We start from the raw sequence: 27,571 nt of genomic DNA, 5'->3' as shown, positions 1-27,571 counted from the left end.
CGCCTTCCCCCACCAGGAAATCGCCCCCGAGCTTTGAAACATGCAGAAAGGGAGAAACAGGACATGAGGGCACTGCTACAGTCACTTAAGATCATGCAGGTGTTTATATAAAAGGACGCTCCTGCTCCTCTGCTGCCAATGTGGACTAAAATTCTCTACTCTGGCTGGGCTGTATATGTGTGCTCAAGTGTGTATAGCTGTCAAAAACCTGATTCAGGTCTTCCGGAGGGCCTTCTGCAGTTTGGAGAAGACTGCGCCCAGCCACGATCTGCTCAGCGTAGTAGATTAGCGTCTCCACAGACCACACCCTTGACACCGAGACACGCAGGCCCAGCACTGCAAACAGCTGCAGGAACCATAACAAGACCACCACAGGCAGGGTATATAAACGATGACTTGCTTCTGTTTCCAAACAATACTTTGTTTGTTGTACCATTCTCCATACAGTTAATCTTAAATACACTTTAAAATGTAAATGCAAGGTGACTGGGTGGTTCGAGCGTCAAGAGCACATAGTGATTTTTTTATTCTATGAAAAGCCTTTCAGGGTCCATTCTCATGTACACGGGGTCGCACTGCTCAACCGACAATGCACCAGGAATAAAATTGTGAAACAGAATTTTGGTAATAACCACACCCCTTCGCAGGAAGCCTAGGTGTGCTCATAACCGAAGTATGCATGGCTCCAAAGTTGCCCTCCGCCTTCCCCCAGCAATGAAATTTAAAGTTGTGTTGCTTATATATACGTGCTAATATCCAGCTTCTACTGTAACAAAAAATCATTGTGTGTCCCTGTTTAAATGAGCTCGTTCGTGCTCATCTCCATTTGTGGCAGGGGCCACTCCATCCAGATGACAACTGCTAGTGCTTTCCCATGAAGTGGTCCTCATTTTATCTAGGTCAGAGGTGTTGAAGGGCTTTGTTGACCTCAAATAACAATATCCATGGAGTAGTGTCTTGGTAGTCTCGAAGTGATGCACTGAGTGATGTTTTTCCTGCAGGATGGAGTATTGTTTTAGCACAGCAATCAGTGATATTAATTTGCAGCAGGGAGCAGGGCTTGATTGGGTGCTGCAGCAGATTGCGGTACATTACTCACTCGTCTGTTGGGGTCGAGCAGCATGGGAAAAGTAGCTCCCGTCTCGTTCAACCAGGCCTTAGCTCTGCTGCAGCTACTGAACGACACCAACACCACCCGCGCGGCCAAGTCTCCCTACACACGGCAGTAAGGACCAGAGACAGGCAATCAGCCAGGCAGGCAACAAGCACAGGGAGATAGAGAAAGACAAAGACAGCTGAGATCACACAGACAGGAATATAGAGCTTGGTAAGATCAAGAAACACACCAGGGAAATGTAGCAAGTTCTACGCCAGTGCTGTGTTTCTCAATGCAGTGTGCTGCAGTGTTGAGGATGCAATACAAATGGTATGGTACAATGCAGTGTGGTGAGCCAGGGTGCAGGGAAGTGTTGTACATGTTGGCGTGTGGTGTTATAAATAGGCATATGATTAATTTCCATCACAATGTGATGTTTACTCATTCAGGGTAACAATTAGGTTAAAGAATCATTGATTTTTCTTTTTGTTTGCACTGTATGTCATCTGTGTGGTTCCTGTTGTGCTATCTGTCTTATCTGTACAGTTGTTGTTTTTCGTCAATAGTTATAACAAATTAAATAAGCATTCACAGCACTTTGTTTACCCATTGCTGGATGAGGCTTCACCCATGCGGTTTTTTTTTCATGGGTGTTGTTGTTTGACCATACTTAACCACGGTGGTCAGTATGGAGGCCCAGGACTGGTTCAGATATTACTCGCCACTGATATAAGCCGTGACCAAGAATCAAACTTAGGTTGAAGGTTTTGAAATGCAGTGCGGTAATCACTGCACCACCACTCATTCCTGTTTACACCATTGGCCGACATTTAAATGAATACATAAAAAATTATCAATTCTTGCACATACAATGTGTATCAGGATACATTTTAATTGCTGAATCATTACATGCACCGTCATTGTCATGCAGTGCAAAGCAGGACTACGCTCTATGGCCCTGTTTATCCATAAAATCCTTATTGGTAAATCTGCGCTATGCTTAGCTAATTGATGAACCCATTGTCAAACTCAATAAACCTAAGACGTCCATCTAATTACCCTTTAACTATCCCAAGAACCAGAATTGAAATATGTGACAAAGCCTTTGCAGTTGCAGCACCAACGTTTTTGAACAACCTGGTTTCTTCCCTTAATATCATAAACACTCCTTCAAAAATATTCTGAAGCAGATTAGTGCTGGATGTAGCCACATTTAAAAATGTGATTTGCAACTTTGATCCTTACCCATGTATTAGTAGTTCCAGTTTAATGTACAATTTTATTCAGGGCCTGTGTCTTGTTTTGGTGTGGTCTGGGACTGTTTTTGCTGTTGTTTTACTGCCTTTCCCAAGCTTGGGAATTGATGTACTTATGCAATTTCAACTTATATGCTTTATTTTTATTATTCATTTAAGGGGCGCCATGGTGGCGTGATGTCATCTTCCTCGCCTGCTATGCAGGAGATCGTGGCTTCGATCCCAATCCTGATGCCTGCTGTATATTTGGAGTTTGCGTGTTCTCCCCATGGTCGCACAGATTTTTTTCTCCAGGTCCTCTGGTGTTTCCCTCCACATTTAGAAGCATTCGTTTAGATTATTTGGCTGCTATAAATTTCCATGTGATAAGCCACTTCGTTGAGCTATCATTTGTGGCAAGGAAGCTTCTGTAAAAGAAGCTAATAGCTCAGTGGGTTTTACCTGCTAAAATATGTTTTAGTGATTTGCTTACCCTTCCTATATTTTGCACTTCTTTCGTGTTTTTGTATTCTTTGTTGTTGTAACTTTCTGACCTGCCCCTACTGCACATCTGTGAAAAAGTTTTATAGCTCATCGGAATCCTCCAGCATAAATGATACAAGCAGTGTGATTTGTGAAGTAACAGAAGAGACTCATTCACACCTTAGTATAGAATTGCAGTGTTGTATGCGGCAGAAATGTGGACTAACAAGACAAAAGAATAATGGGAAGTCTCAATATGTGGGTATGGTAACGAATGGAGTAAATCAACTGACTGCAAAGAGAAATGAGGAAGCTATAGAGGAGTTTCAAGAGGAAAGAAGAATAATTAGCACAATCTCGGGAAGTCAGAATCGGTGACTTAGGCTTCATGAAGGACGTTCTCCAAAGAATCATGTTGGGTATGTGGCCAAAAGGGAAAAAAGCTAAATGCTGCCTGATGACTTGAAGGGAAAGGATCCATGCAGTGAATGGAAAATTATGCTAACGAATAGGAAAGGATGAAGTATTAGCTAAATACCTGGCATTGGGCTGAGGGATATTGATAAGGTGTTGTGTGTTAGGTGCGGAGACCTGGTGAGTGAGGAGCCGGGCAACATGATCGCGTCAGGGCAGTCAGGCGAGATGACGAAGCAGCACGAGCAGCACGGGTGAAGAGTCCTCACCCAGCACCTCTGCGAGAGAAACCTGTCTGCAAACAACCATAAGGCAAACACACACATACAAAATCAATAATCCTTTTCATTGCCTCCACAGACTGCTGGGGAAAGTGCTGTTAGTGAACACCTATTACGGAGCACAGTGCATGAGGTGGTGGTGTGGTCAGAACCAGGCCCGGGTAGTAATTTAAGTCTGAGTCAATCTAGGAAAGGCCAGGACCAGTTCAGACATTCTCCACAGGTTTTGGCCATGGCCGAGAACCGAACACAGATCGTCGAGTTTGTAGTACAGACTTCTAACAATGATATGAACACTCCCCATACTCGTGCAACAACCGCCATTCTCCACGAAGTGGCGGTGACATCACCTTGGCACTTGTGCCAGGCTATGTGCACTCTAAGGCCACGTGAAGTGTCAAACGCCCACTGGCAGGAGGTCACGGGATAGACCCAGGTGCCATGGGTTGCGTGACTGCAATGAATGGCCGATGCACCACCTGTGCCCTCTACTGTGCCAACTTGTTGTGTTTTAACCGGCCTGCACTCTGCTCGTTGTTGTGAGCGTCACTCCTCCGCCCTCCGTTGTTTTTGGAGGGCGACTGCCTCCAACTGCCCAGTCGCGTCCTTAACGATCCTCCTCCACAGAGGTTGATCTTGACACCGCTGGGACCAGTCATCGGCAAGTCCACTCAGCTCTACGTCCTCCTGTACCACATCACTATATCTCTTCTCTAGCCCGTGCCGCGCCCATTTAGCCCCCTCTATCCGGCTGAACAAAAGCTGTTTGGGCATGCGGTGGATGGGCATGTGGGGCAACATAACCCATCCAACGCAGCATTGCCTGCTGGAGCTCACCGATTGGACTGTGTCCAGATCTTTCGAGAATTTGTGGGCTCCTCACACAATACAGCCTGGTTAAACCCAGAATGGATCGTAGGAAGGCCAGTGTAAATGCACAGCAAATCTGCAAACCTGTTCCTGAGGTCGTAAATAACATCACCTTTTTTCCCCTGAGGATAGTGATAGGTGTGGCGCTGTAAGTTACTTTTTTGATGGAATTAAATAATATGATCGCGAGCTACGAAGGCAGACTACATCCCCTCACCAACCCATGACCACCACTCATCCTTGCAGCGCCGCACGGCTCTCCGAACCTCCGAGCAAAGGCTGCGGTAAGCCTCGTCATTCTCCGATGTGAGATGCTATAGGCAGTGGAAGTGGGCCTGTCGCTTTATCTCAGCCATCTTGAACACCTCCTCCATCAGCCAGGGTCTCTGGGTAGGTTTGGACCATGTACCCAAAGCAGCCATTGCAACTGCATGAGCCACAATCCTCAACCTCACCTATTTCCCCCCGGTATCAGGAGGGGGGGGACAATGCTAAACCCCAGCTGCAAGTGATGATGAAATTCTCACAACTTTCATTAGCTAGTTGAGACTAGGCCACTATGGGTTTGAAAAGGGTTCTAGATGGACACCCACCACCAGAGTGTAAGAATGGCAGGCACATCTTACAGATGAAAAGCCGATGATCAGTGGGCAGATCAGCTCCACCATAGGTCCTGGTGTCAAGGGCATGGGGCCGGATCCACTGTTCCATCACTATATAGTCCAACAGATGTTCTTGCTTGGACCCAGCGTGCATTCATGATGTTGTGTGGATGCGCCGATGCCGAAAAAGCGTGTTGATAATTACAAGCCCATGGGCCGCACAGAAGTTGAGCAACTTCCGACCCTTGTTATTGAGCTGATCTGGCCCATGCCTTCCAATCACTCCAGCCCAGGTGCCAGCGTCATGACTCACTCAGGCATTAAAGCTACAGAACAATAGGACTATGCCGAGGGGCCACTTTAACTAACACCTGTGACAGGTCATAGAAGGTATCTGACTCATCGGCCTTGCCTGCATCTCTCCATTGATGTTCATCTTCGGTGGGGGCAGAAGCAACCACCACTCGTACACATACGAGCGGGCTCACCGTCCACAGCACGCATCCGTGAGCTCCAGCTCTAGCGGGAGCTGCACTGCTGGCTCTGCCACTCCTGGTGCTGTCACCTCGTTGTCAAGGCGCTCATCTATGCCCTTCAGAAATGAGCTCCACTCCTCCTGTCAGGCACAGGAGTGGGCGCAGAAAGAGTGGGGGAGGCTATGGTGTCACACACACTTGCAGGGGAAAAACAAACGCTTGACAATACAGGAGAGACGCATACAGACGAGTCACCCACGTTTATCTAATCGGCCTTGGGACCAGCAACGTGTGCAGTAACCGTAGATCACAGTATGACAAGGTGAATTGTATGTATGTTTATTAATTCTCTGATTTGTTTTCAGGCTGTACCGCATGTAGTTCAACATGCTCCACATCCTGTTGTTCAGCACAAGAAGCGAAACTTTGGACATCATGCCAAACAACATGTGGTACATCCCGCAATCTAAACACTATACAGTAGACGCACTAGATTATATAGTATGAATGTCACAAATAATCGATGCATATGTATTATTGTACTTCACAGAACACACATTTATTGCATGTAACAATACATGTTTTACATCTGTAATGGTTTCACGTGAATCATTCAGCCACTAGAGGCCGCTACAATCATCACTTTAAAAAAGACAATTGTTGAATAAAATCTGGACCTTCAATTGTGAAAACTGACTGTACTGCGAGGCATGGGTAGGGGGTGGGAGATTAGTCAATATACCCTGAGTGTATAGTGGTATTCAGCCAGATAGGGCTACGGTCAGAGTACTTGACTTGAATGAAATACCAGTAGAGTACTGATTCAGCTTTTTACCCTTTCAGAGTTGATGAAATACATGCCAATTTGTGGGATGTCAGCAATGGTTTTATATGTATATTATACCGGCCATTGTCATGGAAAAGTGGAATTTCTGCTGTTGGCTCAGGCCACCAAAACAGCAGATTTGAGGAAGCAAGAACTTTGATTTTACGAAGATTATTCCATTCTTGTCGAATAATCAGTAACGAGACTGCTAATGATAAATGGTAAATTAGATTTATGCGAGACAATTCAAAGTTTATTGCTGTCAAACTACCAAAAACGATTTTCTTAATACTGGGATTTCAGTCAAATATACTTTAGTTGTAGGGCATACACCCCATTACAGAATTTTTTTTAAAGTAAAGCTTCCCCCCCTTCCCCTCCCTCCCCTTCTCCCCCCGCTCCTCCCTCTACTCCATAACTTCAGTTCTTCTTCCCTCACTTGACCCCTCCCCACATAAAAGTTCAAACACCCGCTCTCGGTCCCCACTCGGTGGGGCAGCAGCGAGCACAATCTCCTCCCTCCTCTCAATCCAGGAGCACAGCTTTCACATCACGGTGCATGCTTTGTACCGGGCTCCTACCGAAATATAAAAACACATTAAAAACTGAAGCTCCTGACAGTGCCACAGCAGTGACACAAGAGGCAGGTGCTGTGTAACCATGTGATTGTCACCAGAGTGGAGCTACCACCTCTAGCTGCAGGAGTTCCTCCACTGCATCACGCACATCGGATTTCCTGTAAAAGACAAATATTGTACACCATCAGAAGAAGTGTTGCCCTTCTCAGTCCTTCTTCCAAGAGTAGGTTAAAAAATAGTTGTAGAGATACTGGCCCCACTCCATGCGGCAGCTCCTCACTCTCTACTGCTACCACATGTGAGATGGTGTGTCAAAGGATTAAAACATCTCAACAGAATCAAATCAAAAGCTGTATTATTGAATATGTAACCATGTCTGCCTCTCTTGCCTTTATATACCATCTTCACTCTGTTGCCTTCCTTTGCTGCTTATAATCGTACCTCAAAGGTCAGTGTTCTCGTTAAGTATCTCACATCACTGTGCATGTCTGTCGATCGACTTGTGCTCTTTATCCATCTTTATCCATCTTTACCGCACTTTGACAAATGTTTTCTTACTGGCCTGCTCGACAAAGCATATGGTCTCATCTTTTGTACCCTACGACTAAACTCTGGAAGCTAATACTTTCCTATTTATTCTCCGAATTACAGTTTGCAATCTTGTAAAGCAGCTGTTAATCGCTCGTCACTTTCAACTGTTGATTTGCTACGTGAATAAATTCACAATGTCATCTGCCGAAAGGGAGTCCCACAAATATCTCAATGTGCAAGAAGAACCCCAAGCGAGTAGAGGAGAACACAGAGGGAAAGAGGAGCTCTGAAGAGGTGAGGGAGCCCCACGGAAGCAACAGCCATGAACATGTGAAGGACTTTGTGGGATTGTGAATTCATCAGGTGACCCACAGAGGCGGCACTCACCCCCAGTGGCGCCTCCACAGCTCCTCGAGGTCAGCACGGCTGCTCACCAACACGCTTTGGCACAATTATGACAAAATATCCACAGAAAATTAAATATTATAGATTTCGAGATTAACCAACGCCATATTTAAATGCACACATGTAAAGTGTTCTATCGAACATTTGTACTGTATCATTTCCAATGATCTCACCTGGACATGAGCTGTGCATACTCTCGGATCATCGCACCCAGACGAGTGATTTTCTGCAGCACAAACTCCTGCAGCTCACCTGCTGGGAACAACCACGAGTCCTGCTGTTCAGGGAAGTGCTCTTTGAGATGTAGATTGTAGCAGCATTGCGTCAGGGTCACACCCATCACCTCCGATTGGCGACGTACGGTGCGAAAGAAGTTCTACATACATCCCATTATTTATAAGCAATGCTTTTTTCTGGCTCAGGGTCCAAACCACGTTGAGGCGTCATGTACACGGTTTTGTTTTACCCAATCTCAATGCGTTCCGACTTGGTTACAAATAAAACAAACGCAAACACCTGGCAGGCCGATTTAAGTAAGGTCCTTAAACACACCTCGAGCTTGTAAGAAATGTGCCAGTGTATTATTGTGCTGCACCAACATCCAGTGGCAGCTACGCATGAGAACAGCTGAACATGTGAGATGGCAACACCGAGTTATGGCGTGACCTCTCGAGCCCCGGATTCACACTCGCTGGTACATTGTCCATATGCCCTGCCACGTGCAGAGAGGGTGGTCATGAAACTAATGTTAGGTCCTGGGAATGTGTGTGCAGTCGTGACCGGACTGTGACCACCGGCTGACCGGTGGAAGCAGGGCCCGAACCCAGCAAGTCGGCGTCTCTGACGCGACCACGACGATGACCCCCGAGGCCATCCAGCCCCCCCCCGCCCCCCACTCTGCGCCGCTGATTAAAACACAAAGCGACCCCCCCCACCCCCCCGTTCAGCCGAACACCAAGGCTGGAACGTCCATCCGACTTTCGCCTCCCTCGTGGTAATGTTTACACATTGCATTAGACACTCATTTGAGTAACAAAAATAACATTGTGGAATGAAGCTATGACAGTAAAATAATTCAAGTTGAAATTTGTTTTTAAACTACAATACCTCAATTGTGCCACAAACGGTCTCGAGGCCACGTTTCCGTGTTTGGTCTTGTAACATTCCATTTGCGGACATCCCTCTAAATGCAATCGCTCATTGGCCGAAATACTTCATGCACTTTCACAGCAAAAGCACAATTAACGTTAATTCAAAGTTCAAAGTAGACCGTAAGTTGTTGGGGTTTTTTTAGGACCGATAACCCAGCGTGCTCGCCTAGACCCCTGCCTTGGAGAGGGGAGCAGCACAGGCGGGGCCACTAGGCCGAGGGGGGTGGCGCGTGACGGGACCGGACGGGTCATCGTGGCCACGCGGCAAAGAGGACCTGGAACCCGGCGTCTCCGTTCTCGACTGTCCGCCTGGGCGACCCGAGACACACAGAGATCCTCCTGCTGCTCCTCCTACCGTCTTCTTCGCTCTCCGCCCGAGCTCCACCCAGCAGGGTCCGTCCGCCCGCAACGGTCCGGGCCAGCGCCTTGACCAGCAGCTGCTGCTGCGGCTGCTGGGAGCAGTTCACCTCCATTGCCGTCCTGCCATCAGCACGCCCCCCTGCGCCTCGGATCATACAGCAACAACAAACTGTATACCTTGTCAAGCCACTGTGGGAGAAGGCCGACTCGTGGAAGGGGTTTGTTGTTTGACCATACTTCACCACGGTGGACAGTGCAGCTTGGTGGCATTTAAAAACATCATCACCCGCCACCGATGCCAGCCGTGGCAGGGAGTCAATTTGCCGGCTTTATAGCGCTAACCACTGTGCCACGGATCCTCGCAATAATGTTGGCAAATATTTACCGAAAAAAGCCTCGATCGAGCCTCAAGGCTTTAAAAGGAGCCGGCTTCAAGATGTTTGGCCAAACCCCAAACGTAATGATTCGCAAAACCGTCCACAGTAGATATGGAGTCGGCACAACGCTGGAATTTGTTTTGCCACAACACGGGGATTGAGGCACAACGCGAGGCAGGCCCCCAGAGACATTGATCGCAGCAAGTGACACAACACGGTAGTTGTAGTGCACAAGTCACGAAGCGTGTGTGACCCCCTGTTCACATGCCGCTGGCAGCCAGAAGTTCGTGGCTATGTCCAGATGAACGCGTCCATGAAGCAGGAACTCAGAAGGACTCCCACAAGGTGGAACAGAATCGGTGAGAAGTCATCTCAAATGTTACCATCTGGTTACCGGGACTCTCATAAGATGTAGGAGGCATAACGTGTCGAATTCAATCACGATACAATATTTAGAATTAGAATCTATTGACCGGGTCAAAATGCATTTATAAAACACATGACAATTAAAATGTCCTGTTTGCGAGACAATTGGAAACTAATCAAATATTTAAACGAATTGCACGTTTAATATGTATTGTGATCGAATGGCATGCTGCGTGGGGCTGCGAACTGGCCGCATTGAAGATCACCGAGTGAATATGCAGTCGGCGGCTCATGTACTCAGGAGTGTGTGGATGGCGTGGTTTTCACCTCCCCGATCTGAGGCGGTGGTGGTTCCAGAGAATGTAGGCAACAGTATTTCGCAGACACGCTCAGGTATGGTAAACTTTATTGGAATTTTATTTTGTACACAATTGCGATCTGGCACTATTGTGGAGATCGGTAGATTTATATTGTGGAGCAGGAGTGGTGGTGAACCGGCTAGAGAAAGCATATGGTGTGTAAATGTTAAATCGTGTTAGGATACGTAATTGTACATCACTTCCCCTCCTGAATGTGCAGGGAGTCAAATCTCCATGGGAAAGTCGTATGTCTTCAAGCCCAAAATCTGAATACATTAAAAGGTATTTCGAGTTTTTAGCCAATATATTCTACTTATGCAGTCACGTCAAAATGTCCAGTCCATTCCTCACGACTCTAAACCTATTAACAAATGCATGTACTTCTAATCATGTGGACAATTACATATTAATAACTTAGCATTTTCTCAATACATTGCTGGATGAAGGCAACCCCCCCACACCTTGTCGGTCGTGGGGGTTTGACCATATTTCAGAGCTGCTGAGAGCGGGTTTGATGAAGAGGGTTGTCCAGGATTCCTTGGTTTATCACTCTTCAATGATGTGAGCCGTGGTCAGAAATCTAAAATAGGCGGTGCCAGGTTCACAGCAGGACATTAAGCACTTAATCACACAAGTTTTTTTCCCTTAATACACATGTGTAGTGTACATGCTGTTAATCTAAGCATTTAATAAAAAAACCACATCGCAGGCACATCTCAGATTAGCAAGGTTGGCTATGTATGGTGCGAAAGAAGTTCAACATACATACATCTCTGTAGTTGGAATAAGAGGTGCAAGTGCGAGGCATGTTTTGCCATCCCAGTGAGTGTTGGTTTGATTGTGCTCTTCTCGGTTGGTGAGCGAGTCGAGGACGTCGCGCATATCGTTGTAGTTTCGAGTCTCTCCACAGAACCGGTTTTGACCTATGCACTGGTATTCGTCTGATCCTGAAGGGATGGTGTACCAAGTAGACAGACTAAAATATGAACTTAAAATCTTCCAATTGCAAGTTAGCCAATGCCACAGTGCTGCTTTACAAACAAGGTTCTGTAAAATTTCGATTTAAAGCTTTCGTGACTGCAGGGATTCATCTTCTTGGTTCTTTCGGTAAAGTCACGTAGAAGGGAAGTAATAAAATAATAAAAATAAAACATAATAAATAATTCTCACGACGTTTCGGCCGCAACGCAAGCATTCAGACGCTGTCTCCCCGACAGACCTGGTCTTTACCTGAGGACGGCAGCTTGCGTTCTGGCCGAAACGTCGTGAGAATTATTTTATTATGTTTTATTTTATTATTTTATTACGTGACTTTACCGAAAGAACCAAGAAGGTGGTTCTGTAAAGCAGGATAATCAGAATCACACATGAATGGGACTTTGGGATGATGCAACAGGAAGACAACCTGTTCATGCTAACAGATTTTTAAAATGTTTTTATCTTAATTTAACAAACACTGCTACTCCACGGAAACTATTCTGAAATCAGACTTATAGGTCATGACATATCCGCTAATACATCTTAACTCAACCTGGATTAGGGCAAAGACGTATTGTGCAAAGTAGACATGTTTGCCCAAATTCATCTTGGCAGAAAGGCTTTTCCCCCCATGTTATTTGGCAGGAAAAGACATTACCATTAAATCCTACCAATATGGCTTTTCTGCTGAGAATTGGGAGAAAAGTGGCATAGACCACCATGAATCAGGACTGTTTAATCAATTCTCTCATCTGATGAACGAAATGTATTTATAAAGCAATTATGTGACTGAATTATGAGGCTTGTCTAAAACTGCAACACTTTAGGGACGTGTTTTTGGAAACAAAAATGGTACTGAGGCACGAGCCAGCACTGCTGAGATCCTGGGCGACAATCCAGGCAATGACCAAACCAGATCATCATGTGCTGGTGATCTCAGTCAAGTTACACATGACTGCACAGCATATCTACTTTCTCACTGAATTTGAAATGTGCCAAATATGTGGACCAAATATTTAAGTTTTTAACGCATGAAAAATGTGTGGTACCCTATGTGAATACAAGGCCAAATATAAGTACCTCCAGAATTACAGTAGGGTTCTGTGGCACCATATCTGGGGGCTAACACAAAGAGATGCACTCCCCACTGTAATAATGAAAACATGAAAATGTAGTCATGTCATGATACTGATAGGACAAGTTGGGATAATATTGGGAGACAAATCGAAACGCACATTACACTGTAGTTATACAGTAGGAACACAAAACATCGAACACTTGTGGAACTCTTGACACCCCACAGGCAGGCATTTCAATCTGTGCGATGCAGCCGACCACAATCACCCCACCATGTTAATTATAATTACGTTTGCTTGGCCTTCGTGGAGCATTGCAGCTAGGCATTTACTGTGAACTTTTGTTTGAAGAGACGAATCTGTCCAGATGCCCTGCACTCTGGCCCTTATTCTCTACTGACTGCACATGGCTCCGTGTTCAACATTTTGATAAGATGTATTTTCATGTGATGGAAACATTTGTACTGCAAACCTTAACAGGGTCAAGACATCTTGCTTTTTGGATATTTGGGGACTTCCTTGTTTGTGAATTGCTGAAAAGAATCATACTTTTACAAACTTCGCTTATTGCAAATCTGTTATAATTTGCTGAAAATTCAATCTCCAACAATGTGTTATTTCGTGGCAGCTGCCTGTTACACGGAGTTAACCAGTGACATTCCTTACGAAGCTTGAAACCTGCTGATGGGCTACGTTGTTTGCAGCATGGTTTTGAATATTTCACGTCTCAGAAAATCCATTGTTGTACAGCACTTCTACGCTCCCCACCTTCACCAACCCAAACGGATCAACGTCTTGAAATCAAATGCACCTCATAACCCATAGTGTGGCGGAGGTCCAGGGTTTGCTTTGTTTAGACACTGCTGGGATACATTTATTCATTAGGTCGACTGGTTGAAGTAAACGTTTCTTCACGGATTAAAACACTTCTTAGGATTTAAGTATTATTTGGTTTGGGATGTTTTTTTACATACAGTAGTTGAAAATTTAGATCCTAGATAAACTCATCTGTAAGCAGGTAGAACACATGGCACAAGTAGCCTACCTGTAAACCCATTTGCCTGTACTATCTCCTTCCTGCAGGCACATTCTGGATGGATTATGTTTCCTGCCTGCCAGCTACAGCCCTTGGCGGTCCACCAAACCAGTCACCAAGCCGATGGGGTCAAAGGCAACCACCACTAAACATCTGTTGCAATTTCAGAAAAAAAAACAACCAATGTCTAAGACCACCCACACCACACAAAGAGTTTAAAGAGAAGCCAGCTCGCTGTAAAGGTCTGCTTTTTATTGGCAAAATCTATCACTTCCCTTCCAGAAAAGAGAGCATTATTACAATAATTAGAGTTTTATGAACACAATTTTTTTCTAGTTTTATACAAGGCAAACTGTTTGTGAGCTATAAAATAACACAAGGGTAAGCAATTGTACTCTGTGGTATATAATTAAGGGCAAATTAAGGGCGTTACCATCACTAATTTACATGAATAGCTATAAGCAACTGTACACCGTTCTGAATCAAGATGCTTTTTTCCTGTAATGCATTAACGTTTGCACGCTTGCGTGGTATGCAGCCGTCCGAGAGCCAATACTGTGCCGCTCGAGTGTGTGAGTACCGGTGGCCAACAAAGGAGTGAATTTGCAAATCGCTTCAAGTCTACGCGGAAGACTAGGAATTCGTTTTCTCCAATAAACCATGCAGCACACAAGCAAGCTGAGGAGGAAGGGGTCTCAGGAGGCAAGGGAACACGTGGGTGGGTAGGGGAGGAGATTGAGGAAAGGCAGTAAGAGATGCCCACTGCTTACCTGCTCATCCTACGCTACTGCCATTCCCACACCTCGTCCCACCACACCCATCTGTCCACCAGCCCCACGCCTCACTGCTCCTTATAGAACCATGACTGTGTTAAGTCAGAACCTGTGACATGCTGTTCACCCAAATCTGCATGATTAACGCTGTGTATTTCGATAAATCAATCATTAAAAAAAACAATAGCTGTTGCGTCCATGTGTTCCACAGACTGCACAGTTTCCTGCCTGCATTTGCTCGCCAATCTGGACCCCTGCTCCTTCCCAACAGGTGCAGCACTAGCGTCGCTACGACAGTACGTCTACCGAACGAGCCTCCAGCGCACGAGGGGATATGGGGGCGTACGTGCCAACGGAATCGCCTGGACGAGCTCCCCCCCCCCCCAACACAACTCTCGTGTGCGCAATCTCCACCGGCCCAATATCACAATCCCTCTCCCAACCACCCCAAGCCTGCACACACCCCAGCCTCATGAGAGACTGGCCTGACAAATGCATTGTCAAATAAATAACACAAAATAGGCTACTATAGTGTTGGGATGGATGGCTAGCCACTCACAAGCACGTGTGATATTTTGTAAATACAGGTTAATGTACAAGTATCACATGGTGACGGGTGTGACTTACGTGCACACGCTGCACCACCACAACCACCACTACTACCCCGCTCTGCGTGGAGCTGCGCCCCTCACGAGTCATTCCCCGCCACAGCTGTATTTTACAAGATTCCCCCCTCACCGCCCCGATGGCCCAAGAGAGTGTGCGCGGTGTCGCCCGAACTGCCGAGCGTTGCATCACAAGAGGCAGGAAAGACAGCATAGGAACCTGCCTGGGCTTCAAAAACACCCACGCACGCATTTTATGCAGACACGCACGCAAGCACCACTTCAGCAGACGACACGTGCCTGTCATGAACTTGCAAGCACACACGCACGCACTCCCATCTATCCTAAACACATGCTGCATATGTGCATGTAACGCGATCATGTACGCACACACAGGCAGCACACATCATGATCTGTCAGTGTTCATGGCAATGGAAAGCGGTGCCATGTTGACGGTGCGGCCTGAAGCTGCTGCACGTGCCACCCCCCCACCCTGGCTGTTGGCTACCTCATCTGTTGGCGCCTCGTCTAAGTTGGTGGTGCCCTCCACTGCTTTCTGTCCCCATCATTGTACCCACTGACCTGCAGTTTCTGGAAACACCACTAAACTGAAAAAAGTACATTGTTACTTTTAAAGTAGTATCGTCTTAATGGCTAAATACTGTTGCCTGCAAGTACAACTATTGATGCATACAACAACAGTCTGCCTGTGGTTGTTGTCAAAAACAGATATTAAGTTCATGTGCTACGTATTCAAATATACCTCAAGACGAAGCAAATTTCGGGTATCCAGCTGGGTGGCAATATGGCAGTGTTGAACTAACATTCAGGTCGTGAGTCTACATCTCGGATGGAGGTCGACCCACCCTGTAAATTCCACCGAGCTCGATGGTTACAACACTGGTATGTCAACAGTGGGTCGTCTATGCATTAAATCCCCTTTGCCAAAAGAAAGTAGAATTTTCTCCACTGGCCCTAGACCTCCAGTAATGGTGGCGAGCATAATCCCTGTTTGGGAAGTGTAACATCAAGCATAATGTTTTTTTGTGTTTTTGCTTTTTTGTTAAAAACCATATTGTGTTTAAAATAATATAGATATTTCCCCACGCAAGCGTGTAACATTGGACCTGCATCTCGTGCGTGTGTAACATTTCATTACTGTGCGCGTGCCACTTATTCATAGGTACCCAACAGTTGGTTAAAATGTGGGCTTCTCCAATGGACAGAAAATATTTTCCCATGTCAACTACGAACAAATCTCAGCCCTACCGTAACCCAATGCCTCGAACAACACATTATCGGGATGACCACAAACTTATGTTCCTCACACCATCTAGAACACAAAAATGAATCGATAACCACCTTCTCAGACAGAATAGCTAACATTTTGGGTTGTTATTTTTGGCAAAACTGGTGTCTTTGCACTGCGATGAAGATTGACCAGAGCATATAATAAAGTAATAACAGGCCCAGTGCATCTTATGGCCTAGTATCCTGGGGAGAGCTTTACTTTGCTTTCCTTTCCTGTTCTGTTCCTTTTTAAAATTTTGGCAGGGAAGGGCACAGATAAGTTTGGCCAGCTATGTATAAAAAGGGCACGTTGACACGGCGGAATATGGAACTGTAGTGGGGGGAGGCATGCAGCTCTCATTCAACACGGTGGATGTGAGAGGGAGGGAGGAAGGGGAGGAGAGGGGGTAGAAGAAGGGAGGCCGAGGCAGCCCCGGCGCTTAGCGTGCATCGTGGCACAATCCCCCCGAGAGGGAGTGCTACCTTTGTACAGTCTCGAGTACACAACACGCACGCACGCCCCTCGTCAGATCCTGCCAAGCAAAGCGTATTTAAAACACAGCAGAGGAACCCTCCGTACATACGGCAACAGCATAAAATTGAGAATACATTTTCAGCTATACAAGTCACCAACATACATTCCTATTATACCGTAGTACCCCTCCACCAGTCGACAGCGGGTTAGGGGGTTCTGGGTTGAAGACAGCCCTGTGCGCGGGGATCCGAGTGTTACAGTGACCGTGGGAAATAATTATGCCCCCAGGAGAAACGAAACGCAGGGGGTAAAAAAAAAAGCCCAACACCACCCCAGCCATCTCGCTTATTTCCTTTACGCAAGCGCGACCTGTGTTAGTGTCCCACGCCTGCGTCAATCCACTGAGCCCCGGCGTTGGCAGACGTGCGTCCCGCGGTCCGAGCCCATGGCCCGTCGCCGGTTGGTGTCGGCGAGCGGCCGAGGACTCTGGGACCATCTGCTCGCGGCAGGACGCAGTGCGAAGAGTGGTTGGTGGTGCCTCCGGGCACGCACCTCACCGCTCCCCTGCCCCCCACCTCCCCCCACCGTGCGCCGTAGCCGAGAGCCCGCAGGAGGTGGGCGGGCGACGGGGCACGCGTTTGTGCGGCCGTTATACGAAGACCTTTGCCAGGGCGTCAGCACCGGCGCTGGCGATGAAGGCCTTTGATGGGTGGAAGGCCACGTCGTGGATTGCCTCGTCAAACTTTTTGCGGTGCGCAGTGATCTCCTGCACACACGTCTTGCTCTCCAGGTTCCACAGCCGGATTGAGCAATCGTGACCTGACAAAGAGGGAGAGGGATCACTGCTATACGGAGTGCAGGAGGCTTCTGTTTGAGAGGCCACCAGGTAGGGGCCGCAGGCTGCTAGTCAACGCAAAGCACATGTGCAGGGCTTGTGCCAATGAGCAGGTAGTTAGGCACCTGGGGTAGAGGGTACATTGCATTTCATTTATCTAAATTACCATTACGTCAATCCACATTACCATTGTCTCTGATCTCTTGTGATGACAGCCTTCATCACTATGTGGTATACATTTTAACACAGATGCCATGATGACGTAACAAATGTATGTGGAGCGGAACAATGGAGCACAGTCATTCACTGCCCATCAATATCAATGATTGGCGACACTGAAGCAATCCATCAACTTACAGCCAGTGCCATTGATTGGCTCAAAACCTTAGATATAAATGTACAACTTTTGAATGACAGCTACGGTGTCATCCACTGCTTTATAACCGAGGTGCACATTTTATATTGGACACTGAGTAATTGTTAGATGCCAAACCTTAGTTGCTTGACTATTCTATCACATCTTGAATGTTGACATTTCCTTGCTGCACATCTTCAAAATTACCATTGTAAATAAAATAAAGGCCCAGGAATACATTCGAACCAAACTCTAGCTTACGTTGAACAACTTAAACAGATCATTTAAAACTGGCCAGCATAAGTACAGGCGGTGTCCGGTTTACTACAGTTCGATTCACGATGATCCACATTCACGACATTTACAGAATACCACCATGGATCGATTTACGACACAGAAACTGGATTAATTTCGCATCTTCCGACAACTCCAAATATATTTGAACAGTCAGTCTTGGTTTCCGATGTGACTTGGCATAGAGATTTTGTTATGCTCTTTACATATTAAACCCTGTTAAATATGGTTGATAATAGGAATAAAATACGTGGCAAGTGATCTGCTTATAGTTTAACACGTCGGCTTTCGCAACCAATATCATTCATAATATAGGTTTTTTGGGTTAGACCGCGTAAATATAAATGTGTTATTAAATCCACCATCACCCGACGCAGCCAATTCGTTAGGTTCGTCACATAAACAAAACATGCCAATTCGTTACTGTACAGCACACCTGTGTGTTGGAGAGTAAAACCACAACATTTACGATCTGAGTACACACAATACAGTTTAAGAAATGTTATCATTCCGTTGTTCAATGACATACAAATAGCAGTTATTTATGTAGAAAAGCCGTAAGATATGCTTTTCTGGAGGATAATACATGCGCATTTTTCACGTAGGAAACTGAAATAATCTGGAGAATATCCACACAAGGGGTTAAAACATTTCAAATATGTGTTTTCGATTGAGACCACAATGCTGTCAACTGGCCACCACACAGCCCAGGAAGTTGGGAGTCTCAAAGTGCTTGACACACCACGACTATTAGTTATATTTGAAATCGTATTATTTCTGGCTCTTTATATTCTTCTGACTCCACATTAGGGGTTTGCATTCCAAGTTATTGGGACACTGAGCAAAATTAAGTCGTGAAAGAACACCACCGTGGGTGGTCTCATTGTGATCCGAAACGGCACTGGCTCCATGCCGCACTTGGAAAGAGTAACAACAGTAAAGTATGTAACTAGAAAAGCCTCGATGTATCTCAAATATATTTCATAGGGCTCCTACATTGGGATAGTTTGCCAATTCCAAAAGTGTTATACATGTGGGAGAAAACCAGAATATCCAGAGAAATTCCCCACATAGGGAGGGATAAAACACTTTCACAGGCATAGATTCACAAACCCGCGAGAGCTGTACCGTCTTTTCCAAGCTTTTTCACGGCCCAGCAGGTTTTGGAGTTTCACAAACCTACATGATCCACCAACCTTTGCCTCCAAAGTACAGAACTACATCGTGCTTCAACACACTGGCTACATCGTGCTTCAGCACACTGGCTACATCGTGCTTCAGCACACTGGCTACATCGTGCTTCAGCACACTGGCTACATCGTGCTTCAGCACACTGGCTACATCGTGCTTCAGCACACTGGCTACATCGTGCTTCAGCACACTGGCTACATCGTGCTTCAGCACACTGGCTACATCGTGCTTCAGCACACTGGCTACATCGTGCTTCAGCACACTGGCTACATCGTGCTTCAGCACACTGGCTACATCGTGCTTCAGCACACTGGCTACATCGTGCTTCAGCACACTGGCTACATCGTGCTTCAGCACACTGGCTACATCGTGCTTCAGCACACTGGCTACATCGTGCTTCAGCACACTGGCTACATCGTGCTTCAGCACACTGGCTACATCGTGCTTCAGCACACTGGCTACATCGTGCTTCAACACACTGGCTACATCGTGCTTCAGCACACTGGCTACATCGTGCTTCAACACACTGGCTACATCGTGCTTCACACTGGCTACATCGTGCTTCAACACACTGACTACATCGTGCTTCAACACACTGACTACATCGTGCTTCAGCACACTGGCTACATCGTGCTTCAACACACTGGCTACATCGTGCTTCAACACACTGGCTACATCGTGCTTCAGCACACTGGCTACATCGTGCTTCAGCACACTGGCTACATCGTGCTTCAGCACACTGGCTACATCGTGCTTCAGCACACTGGCTACATCGTGCTTCAACACACTGACTACATCGTGCTTCAACACACTGACTACATCGTGCTTCAGCACACTGGCTACATCGTGCTTCAGCACACTGGCTACATCGTGCTTCAGCACACTGGCTACATCGTGCTTCAGCACACTGGCTACATCGTGCTTCAACACACTGGCTACATCGTGCTTCACACTGGCTACATCGTGCTTCAACACACTGACTACATCGTGCTTCAACACACTGACTACATCGTGCTTCAGCACACTGGCTACATCGTGCTTCAACACACTGGCTACATCGTGCTTCAGCACACTGGCTACATCGTGCTTCAACACACTGACTACATCGTGCTTCAGCACACTGGCTACATCGTGCTTCAGCACACTGGCTACATCGTGCATCGCTTTAGATTGCGGGAAAACGTGCGTGCTGTTCCGATGGTGAGGCAGGCTACCAATAAAACAGCCCCTTCAGCGGTTGCCTCTGTCAGGTAAATAATGCCATTCCACTCCCAGCTGCAGCATATGGGAATTTCATGAGGACGTGGCTGAAGAATGTGTCGTGTCCAGCTATGAATATGGGCACATCTGCAGAACAGCGACGTTCACAGCTCCATCATGATTCAAGTTGTGGTCCCGGCAAAAAGTGGTGTAGTTTCTATATCTGTCTAACTCGTTGCAGACTTGCTGGATGTGTTAATGTTTTACACATTTTTATAAAGCACAATTATTAAGTTTAATATTTTATGACATTTGTATCATCTTAAAATTTTTTAATATCTCCAAAACACCCTAACTACACTCAGATCCTTAATTTATCCATGCAAGAGCCCATTTTTCTTATGCCATTTTACACTGATGTTACTCCCAGCCAGGAATCGAACCCAGGTTGTTTGGAATCGTGGTGCATTACACACACCACTGCACCCCCAATCCACCCCATAACACATGATCCATCAGACTCCCCACACAGTAAGTACGACACACGACCCACACACAAAATGTCCACCCCCTTCAAGTGCCGGCCAGAAGGGTGTTTGATGCACGGTGCTATTTGCGTGTGCGAATGTGCACCCTCACTTCCAGACATCAGGTAGAGGCCGTTGGGGTCCACGGCCAAGCAGGTGACGGCGTCCAGGTGAGCCACCATCGAGTGCACCTGCTTCCCTGTTGGTGCAAAGTAAGCCCCATTGAAGAGCGAAGGTGTATCAAGTCGATTAGCACAGTTGGCTACAAACAGAGAGAAAACACGTTCCTTCAGAGTGGGCAGGTAGGAACTTGGTTGGACAGCGCATTCGTGCACGACAGACAAATATGCACGACAGACAAATAATCCCTGGTGGGCAGTGAGGAACCTGTTGTTCCTACCTGTATAAGATCAACATACATTAATACAACTACAAATCAGGAGACCAATGGGACAAGTGATAGGAATCAAATCCAGAATGTCTCCCTGCTCAAGTGGGCCTTGGCAGCCAGAGTTAAAAATGATACATTCCTATGTCGGGCATTGTTTATTCTAGAAAACAAGCAATGGAAGAGCATTTATGATGCTTAAAAAATGTCAACGTGATATAATTCACAATTGAGCATTGAGGTGCTCGTCTTGTTAGCCCTGAACAAGTGGTGGATGTTCCTCATTCCTATGGTAGGGGTGAGTCTATCCATTGGACCATGGGTTGCATATCAACCCCCAAACAGATTTTAACTCGACCCTTATGACTGCGACTCGCTGACCCTTAAACACCTGGCCGAATGGGCACTTGTTATGGCCAAAGTGGTAAGCTAATTAACTTCCACTTTTTTCTATTACAACCACAATCTTTGGATCTCACTAAGTCTAATCAGAGAGATTCAATCCATTACTTTGTTTGAATCATATTTAAAAGCATATTTTTTCTAATTTGGAATTTTTTAAAATTGTTTGGTATTATCCTGAAGAAGGATGCGATGAGCTTCATGCGAGAGACTGAATCACTATGCGATGACGTGTCATATAAGGTGTTACGTAATGCAGACGATGTTGATGTACCCGTGTTGTTGTCGAAAAACTTGATGTGACGGTCCTCGTGTGCCGTCACGGTGATGGGCAGCGTTGGGTGGGACACCACACGGTTTATTTGGTTCCCCAGCGGTGCGTCTGGAGTAGAGATGGTACAAGGGCATACACACATGTAGACACACACGGGTGCACACGACAGTACCAACAAATATCAGCCAAGCAGCGAAGCAACGACTTTAGCAAAAACAAAAGAAACACAAAAGCATTTACAATAAGTTTGTAATTGTGAATGCCACCGATTGTCACCACCACTATCTACTGAATCTCAGGAGACATTTTCATAAGGTTTTTGTTGACATGTTAAACCAAATACACCAAGTATTTTGCATATTAGGATTTTATTTTTTTACGAATGCTATGAACACACATTGTGTAAACTTATGAGAAATATATTAATATTATGAAAATTCTATGTCAGTACTACACAAGGTAAATAATAATAAATTGTAATCTTTTCCAATCTGCTGATGTAAAATAGCCTCCCCCACCCCACGGACTGACGTATTAGCCACGGCTGGGATTCAAACTCAGGTTGCTATCTTTATAGTGCATACACCAACCACTGCGCCATTGGCATAATACTGGTTAATTACAGAATAAATAAAGTGTTTTATGGCAGCAGTTGTACCAAATCGAATAAGTCACATTTCTATGATGGAGGACAGTCTCACCACAACGAAACACGATTGGCTTCCCACAAAGTGCTACTGATTGTGTGCATCCCAAAGGTGCGAGCCAGGTCAGGCATTCTAACCTTTTACTGATGAGTGTAAGCGATCTACTTAGTGCCACCGCACCGGATAATGGTTATAATGTATCTATTATGCTGTTGGTTTTAATGTTTAGTTTGGAGTGCCGTACTCGAATAAAGAAATTTGGAAAAATTAATTTGTGAGAATCCGTGCATATGCAGATGCACATGAAGATGCTGGAAATGCACATTATAGCAAAGAGTAACTTGAAAGTTCAAAACAGAATGGAACAAAATCATATATTCTCAGCCCATAATGCTTACGGTGTTGGTAAATTAACACTTGTGGGAAGCCAACAGTGGCCGTCCTTTGGAGAGGCTTACCCCCAACGTGAACAACATGGACTCCCCACTTCTGGCACAGGGACGGCTGCTGGCCTCACCAGTTTCAATGCGAGACTCGAGTGTGATAACGGGCTTGGCAGTCTCCATGTCAAACACCAGCGTGTCACCGCCCCCAAACGTGGCCACCAGGTGCGAAGCATCGCTCACAAAGTCCACCGACACCGGGATGCCATGCTCTGTACAAGGCAACGCGGGGAGAGAAAGGGGAATGTGAGCACTGCAGGGCTGTGGTACTGGCACCGGTCGTTCAGCTGAATGCCAAGGCACATGTGACACAAAGCTTTGTAACGATATAAGAAAACACACGCTTCAAACACAACAATAGGCATCACCCTGGTAGCCAGGGTATCAAAGCTGAACAGGGTGTTGGACTGTACGCATTCTGCATGTGGTAGTATTCTAAAGTGGCAATGTGTCCACGCTGTGTGCAGTAATGTGGCTCGTTTTGTAGCACCTAGCCTGACACGAGCTGGGGTGACATCACTTCCTCAGTGGCAAACGATGGTTGTTATTGCATTGATGCTAGTCCTGTGCTGATCCTCCATACTCATCCCTGCATACCACTCCCCCGTCATCCAATTCCTTATATGCACTCTGTTATAGCAACCAATGCTTTCTGTCAAAGCCTCCAGTCAACCATCACTCAGTGGGGAGGTTACTCATTCTCCTCTGCTACACCAACTCCTTTTGTTCCTTTGCGACTGCCTCACTCCATAAAATACATTTGCCCCCTGTTACTGTACAGTATCCTGAAATGAAGTCATATTTAGAGGGTGTACAAATCCGAATCGTATTGAATTGTGTAGTGCTGGACGAACTAGCTGTGCTGCATCTGGTACTGTGGCCTTATAGAGCACACACCCTTGTCGGGATTGTAGGTGTTGAGGCAGGGTGGCGAGTCCTGGCACGAGGGGTCCCACAGGCGCACGGTGCCGTCAGCGGAGCACGAGAGCAGCCGGCGCCGGAGACTGCTGTAGGCCAGCCCCCACACAGCGTCGCTGTGCCCCAGCAGCGTCTGTCCCAGCACACTCGCCTCTGTGGGACGCAAACACAATGAACACATAGCCACAAATGTACACATACAAACACGGCGAGGGCAATTTGTTAGGAAGCACCTCTTTAGGCTCAAACAGTGCACAAAGGGGTGCTATGGTCAGCACCACGCCTAGCCGTGTCTGTCTCCCCAGTGTTGATATATTACTAGCTACTGATGCCAATCGCGGCTACGATCGGGTTTGTAGCGCAGTGTGCTAACAAGCTACTACGGCACAGATTCCCATATCACACATGTGCACACACGCACGGTAAAACAGGAATATACACGTATGAAGAGGCACCAATACAGAATATCCTGGTACTATTGGATTTGTGCATCAATCAGAAGTCACATTGAGGTTTACAAGATGACAATGTTGCATACCGACCACTAATCCACAACAATATATGTACAAATTTTACCCTGAAAAGATCCTCATCAGTGAGCCATACCCAGCAACAGACTGCCATGAAAGCCTCCAGTTACATGAAGAGGCTGCCTCTTCACATAACTGGTTAATGCTGCTTCCGTGAGAATGTATTAACATAGAAAAATAAATAACTCCCCACTCAAACCATTAGAGTCGGCAGCATGGACACCACTTCATGGTTAAGATTAACTCCAAATGAAATTGAAGGGATGAGCGAGGCTGGCTTGACAAGTAAGATTACGTGAGTAATGGTACCATGCACCAGGAGACAAGGTGAGTGCATGTGTCTGTATGTGAGAGAGAGTTTCTAGAAAGCGAGAGCAGCAAGGGGGGCAAATGGTCAGGGCACGCACCAAAAGTGTCGTAGGGGTCGATGTTGGGACTAGGCATGTTCCAGCAGCGGATGGAGGCGTCCGTTCCACCGCTGAAGCACTGCTCCCCACTTGTGCTGATGGCCAAGCTCAGCACGGGGCCCCTGCACACCACAGCACGGAGAGGGGAAGACGCTCCATTCATGCATGGCCTTAGAATAGGCAAGCTTTGTTATAACCCGAGGATGCAGTCCTGGGGTCCGAGAGAGTCGGCATGAGGTCTTTGGTATGCACATTTTTAACTCGTGCATGACCTCACAGAAGACGTTTAAAGTTGTATCACACAACGGGATTAAAAAGGTAATCTTTTGTAAGAAAATACACATTAGTGCTTGTATGGTTCAGCTCTTTCAGACCTAGTCGTTGAAACAGTATAGAGTATTTAGGTTCACGTGCTAGAGTTAAAGGTCGTGAGGCAAGCATGAATATAATGCATCATCAACTACTCCACTTCAGAAGCTGCCTCAATAAACAGTAGCTGACCTGATTTCTCAGATGAACTGGCTCAGCGTTTCTGATCCCCTTCAACCACCTGGCCATAGCTTTCCCTGTGTTTACAACGAGACTAACCAATTTTGACTAAAATCAAATTACTTTGCCTGTTTAATAATTTCTGCAAGTGTATACTACATCATACCTGGTTGGGGTATAGTAGAGTACTTGAATAAAAATTGTAAGGTTAGGAGTTCAAATTTCAGTTTGGGGCCAACTCAGGCCATCAACCCCTCAGGGGAAATACAATGTAATATTTTGTGAAGGAATCAAACGTGGTTATACCATGGAGAGATGAGAGCCTGCCAAACTATGTGGAATGTTCACAACAGACTCAAGGTCACGACTGCCCAATGCCTGTTTAAAGCCAGTAAACTTAATTCGTCATTAACCTCACTAAGTATAATACAAATGTGTATCCGGTGTCTAGAGGTATATCTATAAAGCACCAAGTAAATGTGCTGCGCTGGACACAGCTGCATGTCAATAAACGCTTTCCAGCTAAACATTTTTCTCTCCCGTTTTAACTGTGGATTTGTGACGGCATGCACGCTCACAATTTAAATCAGGCAATTAATCAAACACTTGGTGACTCAGGGCCGCCAATTTAATCAGCCGGCAGTGCTCAGAACCTCTGGCGTGACCTTATAGACCGGAAAGATCAATCGCCCATCCGTTAGTATGAGTCATGGAGCTGTCCTGCAGCATCTTTCCATGAACGAGGCCAAGGCTTGTGAAGAGAGAAAGACCTTTCCAATGCATGCACTCTCCCTGGGGAAGTGTGCCCTGTGCCTTAAACCTGCCTGTAACGACATGCCAGTCCCAATGACTCTGGTTCAATTTCAGGCCATGCACACTGTACAACTGGCCCTGGAATCCAGCCTCAGCTTTCTCCATGCTCCCAACAAACGAGGGATGGAAATAATCTTCACTTATGGTCTTCAGGCAGTTGTGAACATTCCACATTTCTATTGTGGGAAACTGTTTATCCAAAAGTTACACTTTATTTTCTACCATCATGTCACAAGATGAATACATTTCCATTTGGAACTCTGGGAGTCAGCAGCATCAGACGACCCTGGGTGTGACATCAGAGAAGAGAATCAGTTCTGAAACCTAAATAGGCCTCATACCCTCACGAGGGCTGCTGCCTAACAATAAAACCTTTAACTTTATTTTCAGAGCTGGAATCACAAGTTATGGGAAGAAAAAAATCTACTGTGATTGTTAATGTGCATGCAGTCAATAGTGACCGGACTAGGACAATCAACTCATTTTACTTGACAACCCAATTTACCAATTTAATCACTGGTTTCCTGTATTTCAATTCATCTTCGCGTCTGCTCAGCACCATCGACACACAAGCCCCCCCCCCCCCCCGAGCCACCCAGCCACTTCTAGCAAACTCCAGCAACCCAGAAAGTGGTTGTCATTTGAAGCACGAAGGAGGTGAGGTTTTCCCCCAGCCATGATTTGAAACCACAACCTTCAGAATGCCAGCCAAGAAACAAAACCACAATGCCACCTCACCACCCATTTTAGGTGAATTTATCCTCATTTGTTGTTCTTCCCCGCAGCTTCGATTAGTACGGTTGGCTACATACGGTGCCAAAGAAGTTCAACATTCCTAAAATGTTAAATTAATGCATGGTAGGGTGTGGAGACCAACATAACAGACACAGAGGGCCCAGGCAGAGTGCTATCCCCACATTTTCCATCTACATGCTGAGTTAGCCTTAAAAAGCGCTCATTAACAGCGTTTACCCGACATTCTATTAAGCTAAAGAGGGGGGGGGGGAAACCTTTGTTTTGATCTCATTCATTGAGTCACGTCTCATCCACTAGGGGGCACAAGAAAAACATGGAAGGCCTCGCTCTCCAAAGAGGGAGTTGTAGAGGATCTGAAAACGATGGCGAAAAAATTAACGAATCCTATACGTACGCGTGATGGGAGGGTCACTGTAGAAAGGTAAACAGTCTCTCAATGCTTAAACTTTTAGAACTAAT

The 27,571-nt window shown here is 46.2% G+C and overlaps 2 protein-coding genes across 12 annotated transcripts in view; both read right to left on the bottom strand.

The window, feature by feature from the left end:
- LOC133346951 (uncharacterized) lies at positions 1-9,583 on the bottom strand. Of its 7 annotated transcripts, XR_009755670.1 has the most exons (9): positions 9,304-9,583; positions 7,971-8,052; positions 7,780-7,833; positions 6,974-7,019; positions 5,470-5,597; positions 3,406-3,519; positions 1,100-1,213; positions 209-346; positions 1-31 (listed from the first exon to the last, which is right to left on the bottom strand). XR_009755670.1 is itself a non-coding variant. In XM_061558785.1 (8 exons), the coding sequence occupies exons 1-7, from the start codon at positions 9,461-9,463 to the stop codon at positions 1,147-1,149; spliced, it is 651 nt and encodes a 216-aa protein (XP_061414769.1). In that variant the 5' UTR covers positions 9,464-9,583; the 3' UTR covers positions 7-346; positions 1,100-1,146. The 7 variants fall into 7 exon arrangements, 6 of the variants coding, with proteins under 6 accessions (XP_061414769.1, XP_061414771.1, XP_061414774.1 ...); XM_061558785.1 differs by having other exon boundaries at positions 7-346; XM_061558787.1 differs by having other exon boundaries at positions 7-346; positions 7,971-8,049.
- Positions 9,584-11,691: 2,108 nt separating this feature from the next.
- LOC133346950 (striatin-3-like) overlaps positions 11,692-27,571 on the bottom strand; it is a 103,628-nt gene continuing 87,748 nt past the window's right edge. For 3 of the 5 annotated variants that reach the window (XM_061558784.1, XM_061558783.1, XM_061558782.1), the window contains exons 12-17: positions 25,055-25,176; positions 24,097-24,270; positions 23,274-23,411; positions 22,110-22,217; positions 21,158-21,244; positions 11,692-17,462 (exon numbers count right to left, since the gene is read on the bottom strand). In XM_061558784.1, the coding sequence (XP_061414768.1) occupies positions 17,293-17,462; positions 21,158-21,244; positions 22,110-22,217; positions 23,274-23,411; positions 24,097-24,270; positions 25,055-25,176 (799 nt within the window). In that variant the 3' untranslated portion in view covers positions 11,692-17,292. The remainder of the gene's footprint in view (positions 17,463-21,157; positions 21,245-22,109; positions 22,218-23,273; positions 23,412-24,096; positions 24,271-25,054; positions 25,177-27,571) is intronic. The other 2 variants (XM_061558779.1, XM_061558780.1) reach the window with 1 other exon arrangement.

This window comes from Lethenteron reissneri, chromosome 25, assembly GCF_015708825.2.
Source record: "Lethenteron reissneri isolate LAM-NWPU_2019-01 chromosome 25, ASM1570882v1, whole genome shotgun sequence".
NCBI lineage: Eukaryota > Metazoa > Chordata > Hyperoartia > Petromyzontiformes > Petromyzontidae > Lethenteron > Lethenteron reissneri.
This window is presented reverse-complemented; position numbering and strand designations above follow the sequence as displayed.

What these genes read in the sequence shown, in the direction of transcription:
- LOC133346951 (XM_061558785.1), bottom strand. Translation starts at nt 9,463, where the DNA reads ATGATCCGAGGCGCAGGGGGGCGTGCTGATGGCAGGACGGCAATGGAG. An exon ending in GGCGGAGAGCGAAGAAGACG is followed by an intron (nt 8,053 to 9,303) that starts GTAGGAGGAGCA and finishes GGTTGTTCCCAG; the next exon opens with CAGGTGAGCTGCAGGAGTTT. An exon ending in CTGTGGAGGCGCCACTGGGG is followed by an intron (nt 7,020 to 7,779) that starts GTGAGTGCCGCC and finishes TGTCTTTTACAG; the next exon opens with GAAATCCGATGTGCGTGATG.